Raw genomic sequence first — 25,550 nt, 5'->3', positions numbered from 1 at the left:
CAGAAGGAAAGGTCCCAGAGATGCGCCCCAGGGCACACCAGCATTTAGAGGTCAGGGAGGCTGGAAGGGGTGGCTGGAGAGATTGTGAAAGGGAGCTAAGAATCCCGGTTAGATTTCTAAGATCCGGTTGAGTCCTGGGTGCAAATGGTGCTGTGAAGGAGAGTGGCCTCATCTCCCGTTCTTTGATGCGCGAGAGGCCCATGCAAAGGAGGCCGGGCCTCTGATGCCCGCATCACCCGAGGTACCACACGCCCGTTCCTATGCTTGCACACTTGATCGTATTTGGCATCGTAATGCTGGTGGCAGTGTGGTGTTCGGGGGCAGAGAGCATACCTTCTTTGTCTTCACATCCCCAGCACCTAACTGAGCACCAGGCATGAGACGGCGATCAAGAAATTCGCGCTGAACAGAAGGCTAATTATACCACCCCAGGGCTTTGAGTTTATCAATCTACAATAGATAAGGATCCCTTGGGTGATCATGTAACTTGTTCAAACCGAGACAGTTTTGAGAGTGAAAGGGGGGAATGCTATAAATAATTTCGCTGGGACGACAGTTGTAACCCAGAACTGTTTGGCAAACTGGGCGCATATGGTCACCTCGAGAATAGCTCTTATAAATGAGGGTCCCAGGGCTAAATCGTCAGCTAGTGAGTAATAACAGTGTGAAAGGGTACTTGCAAATGCAGAGAGGTGCTTAGTAATTAGCGGTTGAATTTGAATCTAACTGTATCACACTTCTTTTGAAGGCCCTGGACTCCTCAGAGGGGTCCTCGGGGCTCCTGGGGATGCCTGTCCACCCACAGCGGCCCTGAGGCGACTGCTTTTGCTCTGGCCCCAAAGGTCTTGAAACCTCCTGTGCAAGTGAAGTGCAGTCAGCCACCTGCCTACCTCTACCACCCCTGATTCTCCTGTGTCTTAAGATACTAGTATTTACTATGGTGGTAATCATTTCACAATATATAAGTGTATCAATTTAATACATTGTACACCTCAAACTCAGACAAGGTTATAGGTCAATTATATCTCAATGAAGCTGGAAAAAAAAAATAGTATTGGGAGCTCCACAGAATGCAAGCTTGGGGAGTACCAGACATTTTGGTCTCTGCTCCGGTCTCTAAAATTGCCCCATCAGTTTCTGTCTCTTATCCTGCTTTACTCTTCAGAGCACTTACCACTGTGTGACATTTATATACACATTATCTGTTCGTTGTCTGTCCCCCTAATTATAATGTGGGTCCTCTTTGAGGGAAGGGAATTAAGTCTGTCTAGATCGCCATTTCACTACACTTCCTAACTCCTTTCAGTGTTTGGAGCAGTCACTCAATAAATATTTGCAAAAAATGAATCAATCAATTAATCAGCAAACCAACCTTTGAGACAAGAATGCTTTCCTGGGTAGGGGAGGGGCTGTTGCTATTTTGTCTAAAATCTCTACCAGAAACCTCTTTTTTTTTAAATTTTGTAAGGTTTTTAGAGGAATGTACATAATGATCTGGTTTCAGCTGTAATTTCTGTGCCAATTTGTCTCTGGTGGTGATCTTTATGATATTAACAAGAGAGCTGGCAAACTGAGGAATCCTGTGAGCCCCCAACAGAATATGTGATACATAGGAGTCAGATAACCTGATTGCCAGTAATGTCTGTGGCTTAGCATAATCAAGGTTAATTTTTTTGAACGCAGTGGAATGTGGACATTCTTGGCCGAGTGGATCTGCTGGGTGGTTTACCCCCAGACCACCCTGGGGCCTAGGTTCCTTCTGTCTAGTTATGACGCCATTCCCCAGGCTCTGGGAGGCTTCTGCTGGAGCTTTTGCATTTAACCGGCCAAAGCGGAAAGAGAAAGGGCACGGAAGATTATTCAGGAGGTCAGGGGCCAGGACTACAGGTGGCCCACATCACTTCTGCCCACATTGCATTGACCAGGATTAGAACAAGGCCCCAGCTAGATGAAGGGGACTGGAAAATGCACTTTTCTTCTGTGTGCACAGGAGGATGTTATGGTTTGAATACATGGACAGACAAAATGTGGCTGCTGCCATGGTAGATCCAGATAGATGGTACAGCGGGTCAAAGCTGCAACTCCCCACCATGTGCCGATGCAAGAGAGCATCCCGGCACAATTGAAGAAGCGACACCTTAGAGACAGCTGACCAGCAGCCACTGTGAAGCAGTGGGGGACTCCTTCCCTAGGAGGCCAGGGCCCGCCTAATCTGACCCAGGAATACAATGTCAGGCAAGCCATCAGCCCTGTTCCTGGCTCTCAGGTAGCAGGCAGGCGTGGGATGCCTAAATGATGCCAGGTCCAGATCCCGTTCTGCAGGTCAGCCGACCCAGCCCAGGCAACCTGAGAGGGGGGCCAAGAAGCCAGTCTCGGCAGCTCCCGTGGTCTCCCGCCTGCAGGATGATTTGCTGTGTGGGTGTCTACCTTTGGATGACCCGTCTTCCATAATCCTCCGCCTCCCCGGCATACCTGGTACATACCTGCCCCTCCCCATGTCCCCACTTTCTACTTTTCCTTTCCAGAAGTCTCCATCCCAGCCAGGAGGCCCTTTGAAACTCAGAAGAGTCTCCCTCTGGCACTTCTGTCCTCTTGATGCCCACCCACTCCTGCTTGGGAAAGGTTGGAGGGGCCATTCTCCACTGGAAGCTCCTGTCTTGCTCTTGGCCCTGCTGGAAAGGAGCTGCCGGAGGGATGGCTCTGGGCTGGGGAGGTGCAGGGAGGGAAAACTGGAAGCCTTGTCTCCAGGCTCCAGCTTCATTATTTGTTTGACACCGATTCCCAGAATAGCAAACAGCTCGACACACCCAGACTTAAATGTTAGCACCAAAGTGCACTCCAGGCAAGGGTTAGCACTGTGTTTCTGTTACCACGCCTTGGACAGCATGTCCACGTGGATGGTGAGGAAGTGATGGGCCTTGAGATCTCTGACTCCGCACTGTGGAATCGTGACTCCACACCCTCTGCTGCTCCCCTTTGCTTCCTCCTCGGCTGAAAGATCCCATTCTCCCCAGATGACCGGAACGGGAGAGCAGTCTCCTCTCCCTCGGGCATGGGAGTCGGTAGCTTCCAAGAACTGAGTCTCATGGTGGGAAAGGCTCCAGTGACCGGGAGGCTTCGTGTGCGAACAGCGTTGGGTTGTTATGGGTGCCGTGAAAGTGGAGCAGGGGCCTGGTGGGGACCCGTGAGCAGATGGGGCCCAGAGCTGAGTGAGGGGCAGGCAGGTGAGGCCGGGGAGGGAGTGGGCGCCCAGGGCAGTTAGGTGTCTGCCGGGGGCAGTGCACTGGTGCCGTTCGCTGCTGTTCTCCACCTCGCCTTAAACCTCCGTAAGCACCTGGAGACATTTTAGAAGAATCCACAAGACAGAAAAAATGGAGAAGTAACCTAAGATTGATGTGACCTTCTTAGTGGGCAGTGTTAGGAAGGGTGGGGCTTGGAGGGTGCAGAGTTGGGGGCTGCTCAAAAGTGGATGTTGACGGATCGACTCTGAGCTCCAGCTCTGCCCCTCCCCGCTCCTTTCCCAGTTTATCTCAAAACGTGCAAAACTCTTTTCAGTCTCCAAGGGATTGCTGTTCTGGCTGTTTTGACCCCTTCTGAGGATCCTGAGATGAAACAGAATAGTTCTTGTGAGTCTGTGTGGCAAAGCAAGGCGGAATGGAACTTTCTGTCCTTGTTGGTAGTTGAAGAACAGGAATGTTTATCCTTATCGGTGGATGTGGATATTTGTGTGTTATGTCCAGGTGAAGAAATCACCTTCCCAGCGATTCCATCCTGCTAATTAATCTAGCTGTCCTGGATGACTTTTAAAATATATTATTTTCATGATGTCAAAAGTAATCAAGGGCATTTCCTGGTGGTCCAGTGGTTAGGACTCCATGCTTCCAATGCATGGGGCACAGGTTCAGTCCCTGGTTGGGGAACTAAGGTCCCATAAGCCGTGCAGTACGGTCAAAAAAGAAAAAAAGAAAAAAAAAAGTAATTGTAAAAATCCATTTGGAAGTCAGCTGTGTTATATCACGTATATAACAATTTTGGCTAATACAAAACTCACATGCACATACTCACTCAAAAAGATAAGGCTGAACCTCTTCAGATTGCCCACGTATTTACCAACCTGAGATACGGCATTTTCTGCACCTGGCTTTATCTCGTAGATCCTGTTACCTCTGTGTCGTTAGAGAAGAAACCACAAATAAGGTAGCCGTCACGTGAGCCCATATAATGAGAAGGTAAACTAAGTGAATGGAATTATAGTTGATCTCCCAATATCTTTTTTTTTTTCCCAACCCAAAGGTCTTTATTGGATGCTTACCAATGATTAGCATGGGCTGGGTGCTAAGGGAAATTCCAAAGAAACACATGCATGAAAGCTCATAATAAACAGTCGAGTTCTCTTCTCACAATTTTCTTATTGACCCTGAAGTATCAATAGCACAGATAATGTTATTGAACTCTCCATTTTGTAGGTAGGAAATCGAGACAGACAGACACCAGACGGCTCGGCTAAAACCACACGTAGAGTAGGCAGTGGAGCAGGGCCTAGTACTCAGGGCTTCTGTGTAATTCCTACCGCCATCCCCTTCCCTGTTGAAAAAATACTTCACTCAATAATTGCGTAACTTGAGGTGCTCCCATGTTCAAGGTGATCTTCAGTGGAAGACTCTTCTCATCATTTGAAGAAAAAGGGAACAATTTCCACCCATTCTTCCAGATTTCAATTCCATTATTTCAGGAGTGATTTGAGCCTCCCTGGTTTCATACTGAGTCCCAGAGCCTTTTTGTGTATTTGGTTTTTTCAATGTCTTTTAATCCAATAGTTCTGTCTTCTCCCCCTTCTAAACGTACAGCTGAAACGAATGAAAAGGAGAATGAACTAATTGGGCTATTTTTTTCCTTCCCTTTCCTCATCAGTATCTGATGGAGATGCTGTAATTAGCCAGGTAATGAGAAGTGAAGGGTAAACGAGAAGAATTATTCCCAGAACACACATCTAAGGGTGAAAAACTGGAGCAGGACAAAGAGCCAAAGACGACAGTATTTTCTGTGCCTAACCAAGGGTGTTGTACCTACTGTTCTAGACGCAAGCATTTCTGGGTAAAGAAGAGGGAAACTCTGTTGGTGTCATTGCCTCTGGAGGAGCTAGTTTATGTGTAAACTCTGGACACGTGTTGGTTTATATCACTGGTGTCAAGATTTAGTTCTTTGAGACTCTATCCTAGAACTCTTAAATATTTTCTGTACTTAATTTTTAAAGATAAATAATTAACAATACACTCTTGAATTGGAAACTTATTTTTTAAAAATAATTTAGAGTATATTTATAATTAAAAAAATTTAAAAATTTTAAAAAATGGGACTTCCTTGGCAGTCCAGTGGTTAAGACTCCATGCTTCAAAGGCAAGGGGCGCGGGTTCAGTCCCTGGTCGGGGACCTAGGATCCCACATGCTGCGTGGCACAGCACAGCCAAAAAATAATTTAAAAATTAACAAATAGAGAGTATTTAAAAGATTTAAATTTGCATATCTAATACCAGTTCAACCATGCTTATTTTAATAATGAAGACAGTGAGGCTGAGAGAGGTCCCATCGTTTGTCCTCAGTCTAGGATTAAAGGCAGGACTCCTGAGACCCAGCCCTGTGCTTTTCCAGGGAATTCAGTGGACAAGGATACCTTACTCTGCCTGCGTCTGTGTTACTGTATATGAACTGCTCTCCATGAAGAGAACTTGCAAGCTTCTGAAGTACTTCAGAATGCTTATTACTTCTCTTCCTATTCTGTTTTTTGTTCTGTTTTGTTTTGTTTTTTTTTTTTTTAAGAAGTAACTCCTGGGACTTCCCTGGTGGCACAGTGGTTAAGAATCCGCCTGCCATTGTAGGGAACATGGTTTGAGCCCTGGACCAGGAAGATCCTTCATGCCGCGGAGCAACTAGGCCCGTGCACCACAACTACTGAGCCTGCGCTCTAGAGCCTGTGAGCCACAACTACTGAGCCTGCGTGCCACAACTACTGAAGCCCGTGTGCCTAGAGCCCGTGCTCCGCAACAAGAGAAGCCACCGCAATGAGAAGCCTGCGCACTGCAACGAAGAGTACCCCCCAGTCGCTGCAACTACAGAAAGCCCACAGGCAGCAACGAAGACCCAACACAGCCAAAAATAAATAAATAAATAAATAAATTCATTTAAAAAAATAAAAGGAAGTAACTCCTCTTTCTCAGTTAACTGGAATATTCAAACCTGACACTCCATTTGCCATCCACTGAGAATGAGTGGAGATTCCCTATGCATGGTCCTTGCCAGCCTCAGTTGCTCAGTTCTAAGTAGGAATCACTTGTTTCTACCTGGCCAGCTCAGAGGCCAGGTGTCTGGGTCAAGACCTTCAAAATGCACCATCTCTCTTCCCTTTTCATTGAGTATTTCAGATAAAGTCTGTTTCAAGTAAAACGTGTCTAAGCCTTTACATCTCCTTGATTATTACCTGTAATAATATTCTTCTGCTTGCTTGGTTTGTGATAACAGGGAGAAATTGACTTTTCAAGTGGTTCACATGTCCATGATGATAACGGCTGTTTTTGGTCTTGGAGATAAAACAAATGTTTCAGAAACCACCTTCAGATTATAAAAATATAAAAAATCCTGTTACCAGGATGAAACTGTGTTTAAAAATAAAGAAATAGGGCTTCCCTGGTGACGCAGTGGTTGAGAGTCCACCTGCCGATGCAGGGGACACGGGTTCGTGCCCCGGTCTGGGAAGATCCCACATGCCGTGGAGTGGCTGGGCCCGTGGGCCATGGCCGCTGAGCCTGTGCGTCCGGAGCCTGTGCTCCGCAACGGGAGAGGCCACAACAGTGAGAGGCCTGGGTACCACAAAAAAAAAAAAAAGAAATAATCAAAATCACGGAAGTTAACTTTTCTGTAATTACAGATGAAGGTGAAGGGTAACCCAAATTGCCTGCAAACTAGTCCGACCAGGGGTTCTCATTTTGAATAACCTCAGGGAAGGAGTCAGCAATTGTAGAGTTTTTGCTTCAGCATCTTGATTTCTAAGGTGCAGTTTTGCATGTTTCTTTCGCTTGTTGACTTGCTCCCCTTCTTGCCACACACACACACACACACTCACACGCACAAATGTGCTCAGTTGCATTCATGTTTTAACAGCTGCCACAAATGCTCTTGGGGCTCTGTAAATGAGATTTCTAGTGTGAAATCATTAATTGTGAGCTGTATCTTTTTTGTTTTTCAGAACAAGGAAAGAGCAATCTGCAGGTAGCATCCTTAGAAGATGCAGAATGTCGCAGAACCAAGGAACGCCTTTCTAATGGAAACAGTCGTGTTTCAGCTTCCAAATCTTCCCGAAACATCCCAAGGAGACACACTCTAGGTGGACCTCGAAGTTCCAAAGAAATACTGGGAATGCAGACATCAGAGATGGATCGTAAGAGAGAAGCTTTCCTAGAACATCTAAAGCAGAAATACCCCCATCATGCCACAGCCATCATGGGCCACCAGGAGAGGCTGAGAGACCAGGTACAAATATGCTGTCATTTCACTCTGCAGAGCTCATTCTTTTTCTTTTTTCTTTCTTTTTCTTCCACTTTTATTGAGATATAATTGGTCTGTGGCACTGTACATTTAAAGTATACAGCATAATGATCTGACTTACATTCATCACGAAATGATTATCACAGAAAATTTAGTGAACATCTGTCATCTCATTTAGATACAAAATGAAAGAAATAGAAGAACAATTTTTTTCCTTGTGATGAGAACTCTTAGGGTTTACTCTCTAAACAGCTTTCATATATAACCTACAACAGTGTTATTACATTTATCATGTTTACTTTACATCCCGAGTACTTATTTATTTTATGACTGGAAGTGTGTACCTTTTGACCACCTTCATCCGATTCCCCCTCCCCGTGCAAAGCTCATTCTTTAATGAACATGAGGGAAAGTAAAGAACTTCAGTTTAAAGGGGAAACAAATAGTTGAGTGGATTTTGCCCACTGTTGCGTTGTCCCAGATCTCTTTGGGGGTTATGGGAAGGAGGCAGATTGGTTTGACCTGACGGCTCAGCCCTCTTTAGCAGCAACAGTAAGAGAACCGGAGGTGAGAGAAGAGAGACCCGGAGAATATGCAGTTCCCCTAAAAGAGCGTCCCAGCTTCAACCACAAATACATGTAAAGTGCAGGCAATGCACGGGTATCACTTGACTGAGTAAAGCACGGAACCAACTAATGTGTACCCCGATAGCACTGAGTGCTGGGCACAGTGAATGAATGAATACATGCGTACATACGTACATAGATTTTTCAGGCTAAAACAGAGCATGCAAAGGGGTAGACTTGTGATAAACCCCTTTTCCTTAAAAAGCTGACATGAGGGTTTTGTTTTCTGCTCTTTTTTCTCTTCTAATCGGAGATGTTTTCCTTTTGCACGCTTGGCTTTCTGCTATCATCAGCTACCTGTTTTCTCAGGTCCTCTTGACAGCCATACAGATATCACCCGACTGTGGCTCGGGATGTTTTTGTTTCTTGGCTGTGTATAGTTACTTCTTAGCAGACAGCGTGGGTTTGGGGTTACAGGAGATGGGGGGGCCACCCTCCTCTGTACCCCTCACAGATGGGCGTCTCCATCTGCGGATGGAGACCGTGGTAACAGAAGCAGAGCACACTTAGCCATAGGGCTGGTCGGGACAAGGGCAGGCTGTTATTGATTTCGACACTAATCGAAACTAGTAGAGAGACAGGTAGAGAGACAAGCCCTGTGTTTTAAGTCTGCTCTCTTGCCAGTTAGTTACAAAAGCGATGTCTAACTCGGCTTTTGATCGTCCGTGGAAATGGAGATTGGCACCAGCCTGAGTAATTTAAATCTATACTTTATCCTCAATCTCCTGTGCCCCTTTAAATGGAAGCTTCTCTTCTATGAAATCTTCATCAGAGTGCCTAAAAATGTGAAATATGCCTCATGAACTGTATGTTGAAAAGTTCACATTCCCAAGAGGCAGGGGGCCCAGAAGAAGAGAAACAAAAGAAGAATCCGGGTTGATGTAGAGATGAGCAGATTAATTCTTCAGTAAATAAGAAAAGGATGGCCATCTTCATTTCAAGCATATATAGAAAATACCCCTATTTTCTTTTATTTCTATTTATTTATTTTTTAAATTTATCTCCCCATCCCAGTTTTATTGAGATATAGTTGACACATAACAAAAATACCTCTATTTTCTATTGATAGTTGGACACTGTCCATTTAATTAATGGAGTTTGTGCCGCTCTCTGTGTCATAATATGTGAGGCATCATACTTTATCCAGTGCTCTTCGGATTGAGGAAACTCAGGACAGTTACGGTTATACAATTTGCTAAAGAAAAGTTGGAATTTGAATCCAGTTATGTCTAAATCCTTGTTTATTCCACTGTTCTATTAGTTGAAAATCATTGCGTACAGAGCAGATAGTATGGTCTATGTATGAGGTGTAAGGGTGTGTGTGTGTGTGTGTGTGTGTGTGTGTGTGTGTGTGAGAGAGAGAGAGAGAGAGAGAGAGAGAGAGAGACAGAGAGAGAGAGAAAGAGACTATAGGGGACAGCGATCTGGGTGAAGGAGGCTAGAGAGTTGATTTGTGTTGAGTGAGCAAGGCAAATGTTTATTTTTGAAGTTAAAATGTATTATTTTGCAGAGAAATTAGTCTGTCAAAAATGGTAAATTTTCCATTTAAAATTTTTTTCAATTGCTGTAACTGTTATTATTTGTGATGTCATAATTGTCGCTACTACCATGATGATGATGGCTTTGGATAAAGTTATTATGTGCGGAACCTAAAAATAACCAGAAGGTTGTAAAGGGCGATGGTGTCAAAAGACAGAGAGTAATGAATGTGGCTGAGTGGCCTCAAGCTCCAATCTCCTGTCACTTGCATCTCCGCCATGCTGTAGTCTGGCCACGGCTGGTCAGTTGCCCCTTCCTTGGGTAATTTGAGATGAATTCTTGTGTATTCCAAGCTGACTATCCAAAAGGGGAAAGGTTGTGATGCGTGGATCTGTGTGTACGTTTTTCCTTCTGCTGCTGTGTTGCAAAGGAACCTTAATCAGCACTGTAAACATTAGAGATAAGCTTAGGTGACGACTTAGGAAATTCCTATAGACAGCACTTCACCTTCTGTCTTTTTCATTCTTTTTCTCCTACCGCCCATTTCCTCTTTCCTGTCCTCTTCTCCACAGCATGCTTTGTTCCTCCCTGATCTTCTGATAATGGATTATTCCAGGCTTCCTTTACAGAAAGATCCCGTGACCGGCCATAAGGAGGAATGCAAATATCACAAGTCTGATGCACTTTCCAGATATGGAGTTTCTAAACACCACATACTCTTCTGGTGGCTGTTTTCTTGGTTGCTTCCCAGAAAAGTGGCCTTAGTGAGGAGTGCCAGTGAGAGAAGTCAAGGATAACGTGACGAAAATGCTGTATCCAGTACTATACATGAAATATCTTGGTGCTAAGGAAATTCAGGTTCTAATGCCTTGGTATCAAACATCAGGAGAATCAGAGCATGCCTTATGCTTTGAAATATGAATTCAAACACTTGGAAGATTCCTGGTTGAAAACTTATACTGGAGACTTTGAAAATAAGTCAGTCAAGAATTTTCTTCAGTCTAAATTATTGAAAAGCACAAAGGTTTCCTTTTCTCTCTTCTACTATCTTTAAAAAAATTCAGATGACAGTATTGCGTGATAGAGCTTATCTGCATAATAGTACACGGAATCTTTATTGACTCCCCAGCATACTCCTGTGAGGCAGTCAGGCTGTGAAGCTGCATCATCTGGCAGCAAAAAGGCTTGGCTCTGGGGTCAGGCAGGACTGGGTTGGAATCCAGTCTCCACCATATGCTCGTTGTATGATTTGGAGCTAATGACTTAATCTTTCTGTTTCAGTTACCTCATTTGTCAAGGGAAGATAATACCTATATCACAGAGTATTGAGAAAGAAAATGATGGATTCTCTTTCTGTTTCAGTGGCAGCTCTTAGCATTACAGTATTCTGATTTGTGATGTCCAAAAGAAGAGCCTCGGAGGCTCTTATTTTCAAATTAGTGTTTAAAGTCATTTCACTTCTTTATCAACACATATTTGAGTACCTGAAGGAGTTAATTTTTCCCATTGTCAGAGCACAGTTTTGTTATATTTCTGAAATTCGCTTGTATTTTTCCTTCATTAAAAGCTTCCAATTTGGATTTCTTTCACTTATTCATCCCGTATATATTTAGTTGGTACCTACCATGGAAAAGGCATTGTGAGAAATACAGACAAAGAGGCATGGCCCCTGCCTTCAAGTCAGTAAAAGATATAAGGCATTCACATACAGAGACTAATCTTTCCAGATCCAGCCTAAATGTCACACCTGCTGAGCTGGTCATAGCATCTTGCAGTACCTGTATTGTAGCATCTCATCATGCCTTTATTGTGCTTTTACTTATGTTTCTTCTCCCATCTAAAATATGCTTTTGGAGCAAGAACTTTGTCTGAATCACCTTTGTAAAGCCAGCATTTATGGGAGCACACAACTGAAATTAGGCGTGATTAATTTTTGTTGAATGAATAAATGAATGAGTGAATATTTCCAATACGATTAGAATGTGATAGGTACCATTTGTTTGGTACAAATAGTAGTGGGGAATCCAGGGGTAAAGAGATTGATGACAATTTGGTCAGTCAGAAGGGACTGAGGCTAAGAAGCTAAGGAAGGCTAAACGATTTCCCTCAAGTCAAGAAGCCAGCAGGTCAGCCAGGGTCTGAATTTCCCAAGTCTGTGGTCTCTCCACTTGTTATTGATTGACCTTGGCGTTTGCTTCCTCTGCCTTTCATTTTTCTAAAGTTTTGATAACAAATTATGTAGCTCACAGTGGGTCAGGCAATAGAGACATTCATTCCATTGCCATTTCTTTAAAAAGAGAAATCTTACTCAATTCCCGAGCATATGAGATAACCATAGAAAATAGATTCCAGTATATATTTTACCTTGACAGGAAGTTACGTTTTTGAAATAGCTCTGAGTTCAGAAAGGTCTGTAGTTCAGCCATCTCTCTCGGTCATCATCACTGTGTGACTCTACAGTTTGGAAATGCTCTTCTTTCATGTCTTTTCTAGTGAAGAAACAGATGTCCAACTGGCCTCTCTCCTACAGAGGCCAGCTGTCCACTCCTAGTCTCAGAAACCCTTCTGAAAATAAATTTTCAGTCCTTATTCCTAGTTACACACAGAATTTCTATTTAACTAACTAGGTATATAGTATTCTACAGAATATTAGTTTATGTGTATTCTTCTATCTAATGTGGTCAAATCTTTGGAGGAAAGAGGAACACAGTCAGCCCTCCGTATCTGCGGGTTTCACATCCTTGGATTCAACCAACCGCAGATAGAAAATATTGGGAAAGAAAAATTCCAGAAAGTTCCAAAAAGCAAAACTTGAATTTGCTGAGCTCTGGCAACTACTTCTATAGCCTTTGCATTATGTTTACAACTATTTATATAACATTCTATTGTATTAGGTATTATGTGACCTAGATGATTTATAGTATATGGGAGGATGTACATAGGTTATATGCTAATACTATGCCATTTTATGTAAGGGACTTGAGCATCTTTGGATTTTGGTATCCGAGGGGGGTCCTGGATCCAATCCCCCATGGCTCCCAGGGACCACTGTACATTTTAACTTAAAAGTCTAATGTGTTCTTCCATTTAGTACAAAGAGTGAGAGAGCTATAAAGGTTATTTTCCTTTAACGTGAACATTGTGGAGGGTTAAAATAAGGAGATAAGCACATGAACAATGACAGTATCTGAAATGGGGTTCATAAGTCCAGGAGGCGTTTTGTCTGACCTGTTGCTGTCTCTGAGTGCCCCTCAGGTCTCCCTAGTGTCTCTCTTGTGTGTCCATGTGGAAATGACACTAGAGCTGTTTTCTCCGTGCCTGATGAGTGGGGCACCACTTCCACTGTCTACTGTATGTAGTCCAGCATATCTGGAACCTGCATGTAATTACGCTGCCAGCTGTGGAAGTGAAGATAAGGAAGATATCTATCAGTCTGTTCACTCAGAACCATCTCAAGTTCTAGTTCAGGCTAGTCTTTTTTTTTTTTTTTTCTGTACGTGGGCCTCTCACTGCTGTGGCCTCTCCTGCTGCGGAGCACAGGCTCTGGATGCGCAGGCTCAGCGGCCATGGCTCACGGGCCCAGCCGCTCCGTGGCGTGTGGGATCCTCCCAGACCAGGGCACAAACCCGTGTCCCCTGCATCGGCAGACAGACTCTCAACCACTGCGCCACCAGGGAAGCCCCATGCTAGTCTTTTAAACAGCCTCTAAAGAACTTTATCCATTAGTGAAGAGCTGTACTATGGAACTTGGAACAAGAGTTTCAAGTTCAAGCTCAACATTATCCCTTCCTCCACTATGGAAGACATTATGGAGTTTCCTTAAAAAACTGAAAATAGAGCTACCATATGATCCAGCAATCCCACTCCTGGGCATACATAGGAAAAGACAAAAACTCTAATTTGAAAAGATAAATGCACCCCAATGTTCATAGCAGCACTGTTTACAATAGCTAAGACATGGAAACAACCAGAGTGCCCATCAACAGTCACTTGGTTTAAGATGTGGTATATATATGCAATGGAATATTACTCAGCCATAAAGAAGAATGAAACAATGCCATTTGCAGCAATATGGATGGACCTAGAGATTATCATACTAAGTGAAGTAAGTCAGAGAGAGAAAGGCAAATATCATGTGAATCACTTATATGTGGAATCTAAAAAATAATACAAATGAATCTATATACAAAACAGAAACAGACTCACAGACATAGAAAACAAACTTTTGTTTACCAAAGGAGAAAGGGAGGAGAGGAGGGATAAGTTAGGAGTATGGGATTAACAGATACAAGCTACTGTATGTAAAATAGATAAGCAACAAGGATTTACTGTATAGCACAGGGAACTATATTCAATATCTTGTAATAACCTATAATGGAAAATAATCTGAAAAAACATATATATAACTGAATCACTTTGCTGTACACCAGATACTAACACAATATTGTAAATCAACTCTACATCAATTAAAAAATAAACATCCATTCCTTTGACTGACATCTCCTTTTCAGATGGTATGTAACTGATTTTGTCAAGAATCATGAAAATCACACAGTTAAAGACAGAAGACAAGAGAAGTCTTAACTGCCTTTGAATCAGAAGAGCAGGTATTAAGAAGTGAGCACTGTTGGGGCTTCCCTGGTGACACAGTGGTTGAGAGTCCGCCTGCCGACGCAGGGGACAGGGGTTCGTGCCCCAGTCTGGGAAGGTCCCGCATGCCGCGGAGCGGCTGGGCCCGTGAGCCATGGCCGCTGAGCCTGTGTGTCCAGAGCCTATGCTCCGCAACGGGAGGCCACAGCAGTGAGAGGCCTGCGTACCACACAAAAAAAAAGAGAGAAGTGAACACTGTTTCCAGGTGGTAGAATGAAGGCATTCTTACTCCTGTTCCTTAGTAACTCACTGAGAACAATTAAGGGTATCAACAATGGAAAGAAAGAGGGGGAAAAAACCCAAAAAAACCTCCGTCTTGCAAAAAACAAGGAGATTATAAGGACCTATGGAATGTTTCTGTGAAGTATACACAGAATGTAGAAAGTGAAATAGTTTTTAAAAAGGAAAGTGTGCTACCAACAATTTATATGATCTTGACCTTACCTTCAGTAGAGGAAGCTTTCTGGATGAAAAGCCAAGTTCATAGATGAGAGGAGGCAGTGTTACCAGATCAAAATACTGCCAGTCGCAGGGAGCCTGTGATTTCAAGGGCTGTGCTGTGTGCCTCCCAGTCGAAGAATGAGGGTAACACGATTTTAGGGCAAAGCAAGTAACATATTATTGTGGGGAAGGCATTTGATGTCACAGATCACAGACAAGGGTGCAGGTTACCTCTGCTGACTTCTCCCCCTTGCATGCTAGCTTTCAGTAGCTGGCTGGCCCCATTCAAATGGGAGTTATAAAGAGAAAGGAGCCAAGAGGAGAGGTATACCTTACAACTGACGTGTTAATCAGGATGGTCTTGATTATGCTGGGTAACAAGTAAACCCTGTAGGTTTTTTGTGATATGACACAAGGACGTTTTATTTCTCATGCACACAAAGTCAGTTATTTGCACACCTCTCCAGAGAAGCTGTCCTTGCAATGACTTTGTGATTCAGGCTATATCCATGGTGTGGTGATGCCATCTTAACACATGGATTCCAAGTCACCATGACAGGGAAAGAGAGAGCCAGTGGTTCTGCACAGCCTCTTAAAGATGTTGGCCCAGAAGTGGCATCTGCCACTTCCCTTCACCACAGCATCTTGGTTCTAGCACCTACAGGGATATTTGGTTTATGCAGATTTTGGCTGTGGAATTTAGTTTAAGAAAGAAATCCTCCCCCACCCCCATTTCCTTATATTAGCTTTCCCAAATGTAATGAATGGTTTTATCTGCTTTGTTGTACATAACACTTTATGCCTATCTGTACACTAGCATCAATCACATTTATATGTAATATAAATATATTAACATATATTTACATCTGCATGTAATGGCACCTTTTTTCATTGAAGTATAGTTGATGTACTGTATATATATTTTTTTGTTTGTTTTTTATAAATTTATTTTATTTATTTATTTTTGGCTGCATTGGGTCTTCGTTGCTGCACACATGCTTTCTCTAGTTGCAGCGAGCCGGGGCTAACTCTTCGTTGCAGTGCATGGGCTTCTCATTGTGGTGGCATCTCTTGTTGCGGAGCACAGGCTCTAGGTGCACGGGCTTCAGTAGTTGTGGCTTGTGGGCTCTAGAGTGCAGGCTTAGTAGTTGTGGCACACGGGCCCAGTTGCTCCACAGCATGTGGGATCTTCCCACACCAGGGATTGAACCTGTGTCCCCTGCATTGGCAGGCGGATTCTTAACCACTGCGCCACCAGGGAAGTCCCCTATATATATTTTTTGGCCGCACTGCATGGCTTTCGGAATCTTAGTTCCCTGACCAGGGATCCAACCCTTACCCCCTGCAGTGGAAGCATGGAGTCCTAACCACTGGACTGCCAGGAAAGTCCCGATGTACAGTATTATATGTTACAGGTGTACAAGATAGTGAGTCACAATTTTTAAAGGTTATACTCCATTTATAGTTATTATAAAATATTGGCTGTATTCCCTGTGTTGTACAGTATATCCTTGTAGCTTTTTTTATCCATAATGGTTTGTCTCTCTTAATCCCTATATAATGACATCTTTAGACTTGTTTTTGATGAATTTAATTGTGTCGTAGCAGAACTTCCATCACACTGGATCACGCCTCATGCCATGGATTTCAGGCTCTCAGTTTATACCTTGGGGATAGATGTAGTCCCTCCGTCATGTATGAAAAGCTCCAAATTAATCAAATTTTTGTCTATCCCATATGTCTTAACCCTGATCAACCCAGATATGTGAAGTGTTCAAAATTCACAAATATGCATTGATATTCATGGATCAATGTATCAGCAAAGCCTGGAAGGGAAGGCTAATGGGAACTAAAGATACACTAAGAACTAAGGTTTGTAATACACAGTCCGACCCTCAGTTCTTGGATACAGTGTAGAATGATGAACCACTCTTTCATGCAGTGTCCCTTCCCTCCAGATGACAGTGAGCTCATTGAAGGCAGAACTGAATATTCTTTTTTTTTTTTTTTTAAACTTTCTAAAGCTGGCCAAGAGCTTTATGCATGAGTAGGCACAACATAAATATTCAGTACATATTTTCTAACTGGCTTTTCCAGAGTGTATATCAGGAGAGATGTGGGCAGGAGACATAGGAATGTGGATGGCTTTGAAAAGAGAATTCTAGGGTCTAGAAGCCGTGAGTAGTTCTATTGTTTGTTTGCAGATGTGGATACGAGTAATGACCAATAATGACATGTGATTGTGTGTGTGTGTTCATTGCATTGTGGTCTTAGTAATGTATCATCTGGCAGGAAGCTTAAGAATATGACCCATTAAACAATATCTCATATTTTCAAAAAAAAAAAAAAAGATACACTAAGACCATAGACGGAGTGGAGGGCTTGGGATCTGGTAAAAGACTAACATTGTAGGGGGATAGGTTTTATACAATTATACATGTTTTGTAAATAAATAGATAAACAAATGAAAAGCTTGTAAGTTATAGTAAAGGAGATAGACCCCCAGCTAAGAATTTCCTCTTTCGAGCTATTACTTTATTCTAATCCAAAGTGGAAGATGACGGTAGAATAGCCATGTTTAGCATCAGAAACATATTTAGCTGTTTAAACTAATGACCGAATTGGGGTTTACAGACCAATTTCTTGCCTAAATCTTAAGGGAAAGGGAAACAACTTCTTAGCAGTTAAGAAATCTAATACAGTGTATGCAGAGCAAATAATAATACCAAGTCAAAACAGGAAGAGGGAAGAAATACCCTTACACAGACTGCCGTGCACGTAGAGAATCTTAGTTATGTTCAGCTTTTCTTTAGCACTATTTTCTCAGCTGTTATTTATCGTGGTGGAAAAGTGGAGAAGACCTACAATGACTACATATTATTGGCAGCCACCAAAATTGTGACACTGTTGCTCTTTACACATATAAGTATAGTCCATCCTCCCCCAAACCCAATGGGGTAGGCACTATTTATTATGAACTTTACTTAACAGAATGGCACAGAGCAGTTAGATCTTGCCCAAAGTGACACAGCAGGTAGGCAGCAGCACCAGGACTTAATCTTATTACCTGGGTTTGGGAGCCTTGCTCTTACCCTCCAGATTATCCCATCTTTCTGATCGGTGACAGAATCTAAAGATACTCCAAAACATTGAAGAAATAAGGAAGGACTGGAATGGGGGAGCAGTTTGCCCAGCATCAATATGTAAGAAATTTAGTGGTGATCCCAGAATGGCTGAAGTACCAGCCTCTTGGGGAAGAAAAGGAATTTGGCACAAGAGAAGCCATGGCATCAATCGTGGTGTGTATCTGAGAAAGGTGAAAATTGAGAAAATGTTTCTATTGCCAGAGCAGTGCCTTCAGATGAAAGGAGCACATGTCATAATGGGATTACACAGTGTATTTGGAGAATGTATATTAGTGTATGTGTGAGTATGTATTTAATGAACTACCAGAGGCTTGTGAATAAAGAATATGATAGGACTGAAAGAATCAGTATAAAAGAAAGTCTTGTTCTCAGAAATTTCAAATACTATTAGATATGTCAAAGGGAAACAATAGTCATCTAAAGTTGGATGTGATGGAAAACAACAGTAAAAAAACAAGCAGAAGGAGCATTATGATACTTAACAGATGATGCTACTCAAGGAATCAGATGAAGGAGCTGGCCTGGAAATATTTCCCAGAAGACTGATATTTTGCACTGTGGCTTAGAGGGTGGGGGAGGTGTATTTCAGCAGATTTGGAATATTACGTAGTACGAGGTGTGGTGGGGACCCAGTGAAAAAAGACTAAATTCAAGGGGGTGTCGTTTTTACTTGTGAACTTGACATCGAGTTTACATTAATCATACAGGATACAGAAAAAGAGAGAAAGAATACTGAATAGGGATCATTCATAACGCATGGCTTTTGATCCATGTTTAATTGGGTGCCACCAACCCCCGCGTTAGCTTTCATTTTAATTAGTGTTGAGGAAGAGCAGGAGAACACATTTTGAGAGCAGTGCTATATTAAGAAGGGCTCTGCAAAAAAAAAAAAGAATCAAAATAAGATTCTACCGGAAAATCTGCTGAAGGGTGCCTGGGAGTAGGTGGGAAAGTTGGGGGAAGTCAAAAACCGAAGTAGAGCCGTGCAGTGGCAGGAGACACCTGGAAAGTGATAATCAGTAAAACCTAGAGAAAATTGCCACCAAATTAGATGGAAATTTTGGTATTGAGGAATCCAGAAAAGACCGGTGGGATGCAGTCCACACATTGATGCAGAAGTTATATTGCAAACATCTGAATTGTCCTAACTCTCCTCACTCATCAAGCTCACTTCTTTGCCATTATTCATCCTTCCCCCTGCAGTGTTTTCTTGGATTAATTCAGTCAGGTGGTTACTTATCATGGTCCTACACTATGAGCTTGGCATTGGGCAGTATACAAAAAATACAAAACACAATACCTGCCCTGCCAAGTGTACATCGCTTTAGTGGAAAGAGTACCAACTTTTGGATCCAATATGAGTGAGTTGATATATGCTAAGACACTCAGCCGTGTGATTGCAGGCCAGTCAGACCATTTCCCTGAGGCTTTTTCTTAACCATAGAAATGAGACAGATAATCATGTTGGGGTGCTGATTACATGAGATAATATATCTCTGCTGTAGCAGGTGTTGAATGCATGTCAAAACTCTTCTCATCAAGGAGAGCATTCTCCTGGGGAAGTCAAGGCCAGTGCCATTAGGGCAGCACGAAACAGTGTACGTTCTCAACGGCAATGATCGAGACCAGCATTTTGTAAAAGTATGTTCTACAGAATCTTAGATCCCTGGGCTGTTAATAGCTGTTTGGGGAATGGGGAGAAAGTTTCTAATTTGGGGACATTCTTGGTTAACCAAAGTTAAATGAATTTCTACATTGCCGGGCTGGTCAGATCTTTTAATATGCCAGAAGGCATTGTGAATCCCAGGTTGGAGATTTGGGAGCAGGTTGGTGAGGGATGAAATAGGCCGTGTTTCCCAAACCTGTTTGCTGAAGAATTATTGTTGGGGACTCTTGTTTTATGGAACACGTTAGAAAGTGGTGGAATGTTATGAGAAAGCTTGTATTCAGAGCAGTGGGAGATTTCAGAGAGGGAAGATTTCATACAGCAGATCAGAAGTTGAATGGAGTCTCATGGAATAATTGAGGGTCTTGGTGACAGGAGACTGTCCTAATTATCTATTTCCTCAATGCCCAGTATATAGTAGGTATTCAGCAAATATCTATGGCAAGGTTATTGACAGATTATGGCCTGAATGATATGATGAAGGTGTGGAGACATTCTGATGGAGGGGAGTGGCCAGGAGAGGCAGTGATGTGACAAGAATGGAGGTGGCTCCCTGGTGAGTCAATGAGTAGGCCAGTCTAAGTGAGGTGGGAGTGCCATTTGGACAAGGTGGGGGAGGTCAGTGGAGTTAAGTAAAGGGAAGTCAGATTGTACTGGACCTTGAATATCTGGCAGAAAGCTCAGAATGGCAGACACAGGGTACCGCTGTAGCCTTGAACCCGAAACTGGAATAAAAGCCAAGTTTGAAGGTTAGCTTTCCAGTGCTACGCAGGAGGGACCATGTGAAAAGCCTGGGTGCTGGCTGGAAGCGGATGGAGTGTCCAGGTGGCTGTGATAATGTCCAAGGTAGTGGCAGTAGGCATGGTGCTCAGCCGGAAGGGAAGGATGATGAAACATCAGATATACGAATGAAAAAATGAGAATGGGGACGTCCCTGGTGGCACGGTGGTTAAGAATCTGCCTGCCAATGCAGGGGACATGGGTTTGAGCCCTGGTCTGGGAGGATCCCACATGCCACGGAGCAACTGAGCCCGTGCACCACAACTACTGAGCCTGTACTCTAGAGCCACAACTTCTGAGCCCGTGTGCTGCAGTTACTGAAGCCCGCGTGCCTAGAGCCCGTGCTCTGCAATGAGAGAAGCCACTGCAGTGAGAAGCCCATGGACCACAACGAAGTGTAACCCCGCTCGCTGCAACTAGAGAAAGCCTGTGTGCAGCGACAAAGACCCAACGCAGCCAAAAATAAATAAATAAATAAATAAAATTTTTAAAAAGGAAAAGAAAAAATGAGAATGACTCGGTGACTCATTAGAGAAGGATGAAGGTACGAAGAACTGCAGCGGTGTAGCAGAAAGGCAGGAACACCCAGGGAGGCCCCCCAAAACCTGGTTTCTGGTTCCCACTCTTCTCCCACCTGTGCCAGCTCCTGTGCAAGTCACTAAGCTGTCTGCATCCGTCCATACTGTGTGACCCACTGAAGATCTAGAGGAGTACCTTTGAAGGTTACAGCCACCATCACAAGAGGAATGGGGAGAAAAGGACACCAGTGTTAACACTTGGGATCTGATGTTGGAGGTGGAATATGGGGGGAAAGATCTGGTCTGAAGCTCAGTGGATTTTTCGACACAATTCTATAGTGTCTTCCTTTTGAAAGGCTCTCAGATTTGCCCTCGCAGGGCCCTGCTTTGCGCCAGCCTCATTTTGTTTTCCCATCTCGGCATCTTTGTCGTGTCTGGCCTTTTCTTTCTCCTTCCCTTGCCCTAATCTGAGGTTTTCAGACCCTGCGCAGGTGTGAAGGTGAATCGTGAAGAGTGAGTTAATGTTGTGGGCTGTCAGATGGAGCCTTGAAGCGAGGTGTTGATTTTTGACAGAGTGTGGAGGGAGGTGCAACTTACTACAGTTAAGTAAGAGGCTTCGCTCCATCTCCTGCTTGCACCTAAGAGGTACTTAGGGGTTAATGCATGTGTGAGGACTTTGTTTCATGAGTACTTACTGAGACCACCATTGGGGCAGTCAACAGTTCTACTCGGACAGCACCGAGATGCTGAGGGGAGAGCAGGTGGTTGGTGTAATACTTGAGGTAGAGATGTACCTGAGAAAGGAACGGGTGTATGCACTGTAATTACTGTGGGTGGATTCCATCTTTTGGGTCCTTCTGCCTCCCTCTATCCCTCCTTTCCCATTCCTTTGTTCCTTCTTTCTTTCCTTTTAGCTTTTAACCATTTCAGTTAGACCGGAACACTCTCATATATGAAAGAGTGCTGAATATTAAAAGTGTGAGAACCGTCGCTCTTCCAAGTCAGCTGTGTACTTGTCCCACCTCTGTGATTCTTTCTCCAGCTGCTCTGTACAACATCTGTTTTACTTCTGGTTAAGTACCAGGAAGCTTAGTGCCCGTACAGGCTTCTAGAGAACAAATGTCATTTGTGTACTCTCTTGGGTTTACCAGCTTTATTTGTTATTTCAAAGAATCAGTTTGCATTTATTTTTCTTTTCCATATTATTGTTTGCTATCGTGTTACTCACAGCTTTTATTATAGTTAATGGCCTTTTCCTAGTTTTTTAAGTTATCGTTGTTGTCTTATACTTTCTTAGAATGTGTATTGAGTTCACTTATTTTTAGTATTTCTTATTTAATACTGAAGGCATTTAAGGGCAAATATTTCCTGATGCCAGCTTGGGCCATGTCCTGCAGGGGGTGTTTTTTGGTTTGTTTTGTTTTTCTTTTTGTTTTTGGCTGTGCCGTGCAGCTTTCAGGATCTTAGTTCTCTGACCATGAATTGAATCCTGGCCCTGGCAGTGAGAGTGTGGAGTCCTAACCGCTGGACCACCAGGGAATTCCCTGTCCTACAGTTTTGTATGAAATATTTTCTGTTTCATTGTTTAAAGAAAGGTGAAAATTACAGTTTTGATTTTTCTCTTTTATTTAAGGATTGTCGAGGAATATTTCATTTCCAAGTAGTTGAGGTTATCATTATTTATTTATAATTTCACTGGATGTGATCAGAGAATGCAGTCTGTAAAGTTCCTACCTTTAAATTTGTTTAAGGATTTGTTAAAAAAACATTTTTTGAATAGTCAAATATGCAGTCAATGTAAGTGTACCATAAATATTCACGGAAAATTACCTATTTTGTGCTTTTTATATATGCCCATGCATGCACATATATATGTCAGGTTTCTTGTTGTTTTGTTTGTTTGTTTGTTTTTTAGGTCTGTTGTTTTTATCACTCATTGCTCTCAGTCCTTATTTTGTTATTCTACTGCTATTCAGTTTTAAACAAGGTATAATAAAATCACTCACTATACTTGTATTTTTATCCTGTTTTTGCATTCTTAAGAATTTTTGCTTTATAGTTTTTTAGTTGTTTTATTTGTTGCAAACAAATCTGCAATGATTAGCCCTTCTTCCAAAATTATGTCTTTTTACATTCTGTTTAGTGTGTGGTTAACTTTTCTTAATATTAACATTGTCACTCTTGCTTTAAACTTGTTTGCATTTGTCTGGTATGTTTTACCCATCTATTTTCAAATTTTATTAATGAGTATGTATTAGAAATGACATATAACTTGGCTTGCTTTTTTAGCCTAATGTATCAGTCTTTGTCTTTAATAGGAAAATTCAGTCCTTTGATATCTAGTGTAATAACCAATGGACTTGATTATATTCCTTCATCTTAATTTGATAGCAAATATATTTATTCTTTATTAAATACCATTCAAACTCGTTAATACTAAACAGTTACTCGAGTTTTAGTCTTGGCACTTCTCTGGTGGCGCAGTGGTTAAGAATCCGCCTGCCAATGCAGGGGACACGGGTTCGAGCCCTGGTCTGGGAAGATCCCACATGCCGTGGAGCAACTAAGCCCGTGCACCACAACTACTGAGCCTGTGCTCTAGAGCCCACGAGCCACAACTACTGAGCTTGCGTGCCACAACTACTGAAGCCCATGCGCCTAGAGCCCGTGCTCCACAACAAGAGAAGCCACCGCAATGAGAAGCCCGTGCACCACAACGAAGAGTAGCTCCCACTCGCCGCAACTAGAGAAAGTCCGCATGCAGCAATGAAGACCCAATGCAACCAAAAATAAATTAAAAAAAAAAAAGTTTTAGTCTTGACAAATCACACTTGACGTGATGGTAGGAGCTCCAAGTGAAAGTGACTGTTACACAGTCAGAGATAGAAGAGGACCAGGACCTGAGCCAGGAAACAAGACTGGACAGAAGCGTATTGGCAGTATCTGCTCTATTACGGTTCTCCAGAGAAACAGAACCATAGGTTAGAGATAGAACAAGAGTGAGCATGAGAGAAAGAGACTGATTCAGTTTAAGGACTTGGCTCCCACAGTTGTAGGGAGTGATAAGTTTGAAATCTGTAGAGCAAGCTGGGAGGTTGGAAATTCAGGTACGAGTTGATGTTGCTGCCTTGAGTCCAAGATCGGCAGACTGGAAACTCAGGCAGGGTTTCTGTGTTACAGTGTTGAGGCAGAATTCCTTTTTTGGAAACTCTAAGTCTTTGCTCTTAAGGCAAAGGCTTTGATTGGATGAGGCCCACCCACACTATGGAGGGCAATCTGCTTGACTCAGAAGTGTGCTGACTTAAATGTTAATCACATCTAAAAATACCATCACAGCAGCATCTAGACAGTTGTTTGACCAAACAACTGAGCACCATAGTCTAGCCAAGTTACCACATAAAATTAATCATCACCTCAGTACCATAGAAAAAGCTGACTAAATGTGAATGGATAATTTCTAAAGCAAATGACATCTACAAACAAAAACAGAGCCACAGATCAAGGACTTAGCATTAGGGAATTACCACAGTTGGTTTCCATTGTTTCATTAAAAAATCCAAGTGTTCTTTTGCTTTTGGTGATACTCTGTAGTATGCTCTTGATTTACAAAATGTATCCTTGTTTTATTCTTTTGAACGTTGGTCAGTTTTTCTTTACACCAGAACTTCAGGTTGAAGATGCTTTTTGAGAGCCTGCTGTTTTGTTAACCTTATCTGTTTCGTAGTGGTTCTGTTTGTCCCAGGGTTATGAGCTGTAACATGTTAATCCTGTTCCGTGAAGCCCTTGCAGGCCTCCACACAGCCCAGAGCTAAACAAATGCCACTGCTCCGCCAACGCTGCTATGCTGATGGAACATCTCAGTCTGAACTGTTCCAGCCCCGATACCAGCTGTTGACTTGGTATATATGAGAGGATGTGCAGAGAGTCTGTGTTGCCCTTTACAATCCAATATAGTCAACATTCCTTATCTGTGGGTTTTGCATCCAAGGATACGGAGGGCTGACTGTACTACACCATTTAGTATAAGGCACTTGAGCATCTGCAGATTTTGGTACCCATGGGGGTCCTGGAACCAGTTACTGGTGGATAACAAGGGACGGCTGTATATATTTTCAGATTAGTCTGCTAAATAAATCTTTTCAGCATAGCTTAGTTTAGTTACTATTTAATATCTCCAATTATAAGCAAATTATTTTATTGGAGCATAGTTGATTTACAATATTGTGTTAGTTTCAGATGTACAGCAAAGGGATTCAGTTATAAATATGTGTATATATATTTTTCAGACTCTTTTACATTATAGGTTATTATAGGATAATGAATATAGTTCCCTGGGCTATACAGTAGGGCCTTGTTGTTTATTTTATATATAGTAGGGTGTATCTGTTAATCTCATACTCCTAATTTATCCCTCCCCTCTTCCTCTTTGGGAATCATAAGTTTGTTTTCTATGTCTGTGAGTCTTTCTGTTTTGTAAATAAGTTCATTTGTGTTACTTTTTAGATTCCACATTTAAGTGATATCGTATGTTTGTCTTTCTCTGTCTTACTTACTTAGTATGATAATCTCAAGGTCAATCCATGCTGTTGCAAATGGAAAAATTTTCATTCTTTTTCACAGTTGAGTAATATTCCATTGTGTGTGTGTCTGTGTGTGTGTGTGTACCACATCTTCTTTATCCTTCATCTGTTGATGGACATTTATG

At 42.6% G+C, this 25,550-nt stretch overlaps 1 protein-coding gene and 1 long non-coding RNA gene across 15 annotated transcripts in view; one reads left to right on the top strand and one right to left on the bottom strand.

Annotated features, from left to right (window-relative positions):
* KIAA1217 overlaps nt 1–25,550 on the top strand; it is a gene marked incomplete at its 3' end in the record, with an annotated part of 500,156 nt that overhangs the window by 171,814 nt on the left and 302,792 nt on the right. For all 14 annotated transcript variants that reach the window (XM_082618040.1, XM_082618037.1, XM_082618035.1 and 11 more), the window contains exon 2: nt 7,241–7,524. In XM_082618040.1, coding sequence (XP_082474166.1) covers nt 7,411–7,524 — 114 coding nt within the window. In that variant the 5' untranslated portion in view covers nt 7,241–7,410. The remainder of the gene's footprint in view (nt 1–7,240; nt 7,525–25,550) is intronic.
* On the bottom strand, nt 8,407–19,866 carry LOC309802468. Its single transcript, XR_014293805.1, has 2 exons — nt 17,099–19,866; nt 8,407–16,602 (listed from the first exon to the last, which is right to left on the bottom strand). It is a non-coding gene; the product is annotated as an uncharacterized lncRNA (long non-coding RNA).

This window comes from Mesoplodon mirus, assembly GCF_964341445.2.
Source record: "Mesoplodon mirus genome assembly, chromosome: 4".
Lineage (NCBI taxonomy): Eukaryota > Metazoa > Chordata > Mammalia > Artiodactyla > Ziphiidae > Mesoplodon > Mesoplodon mirus.
This window is presented reverse-complemented; position numbering and strand designations above follow the sequence as displayed.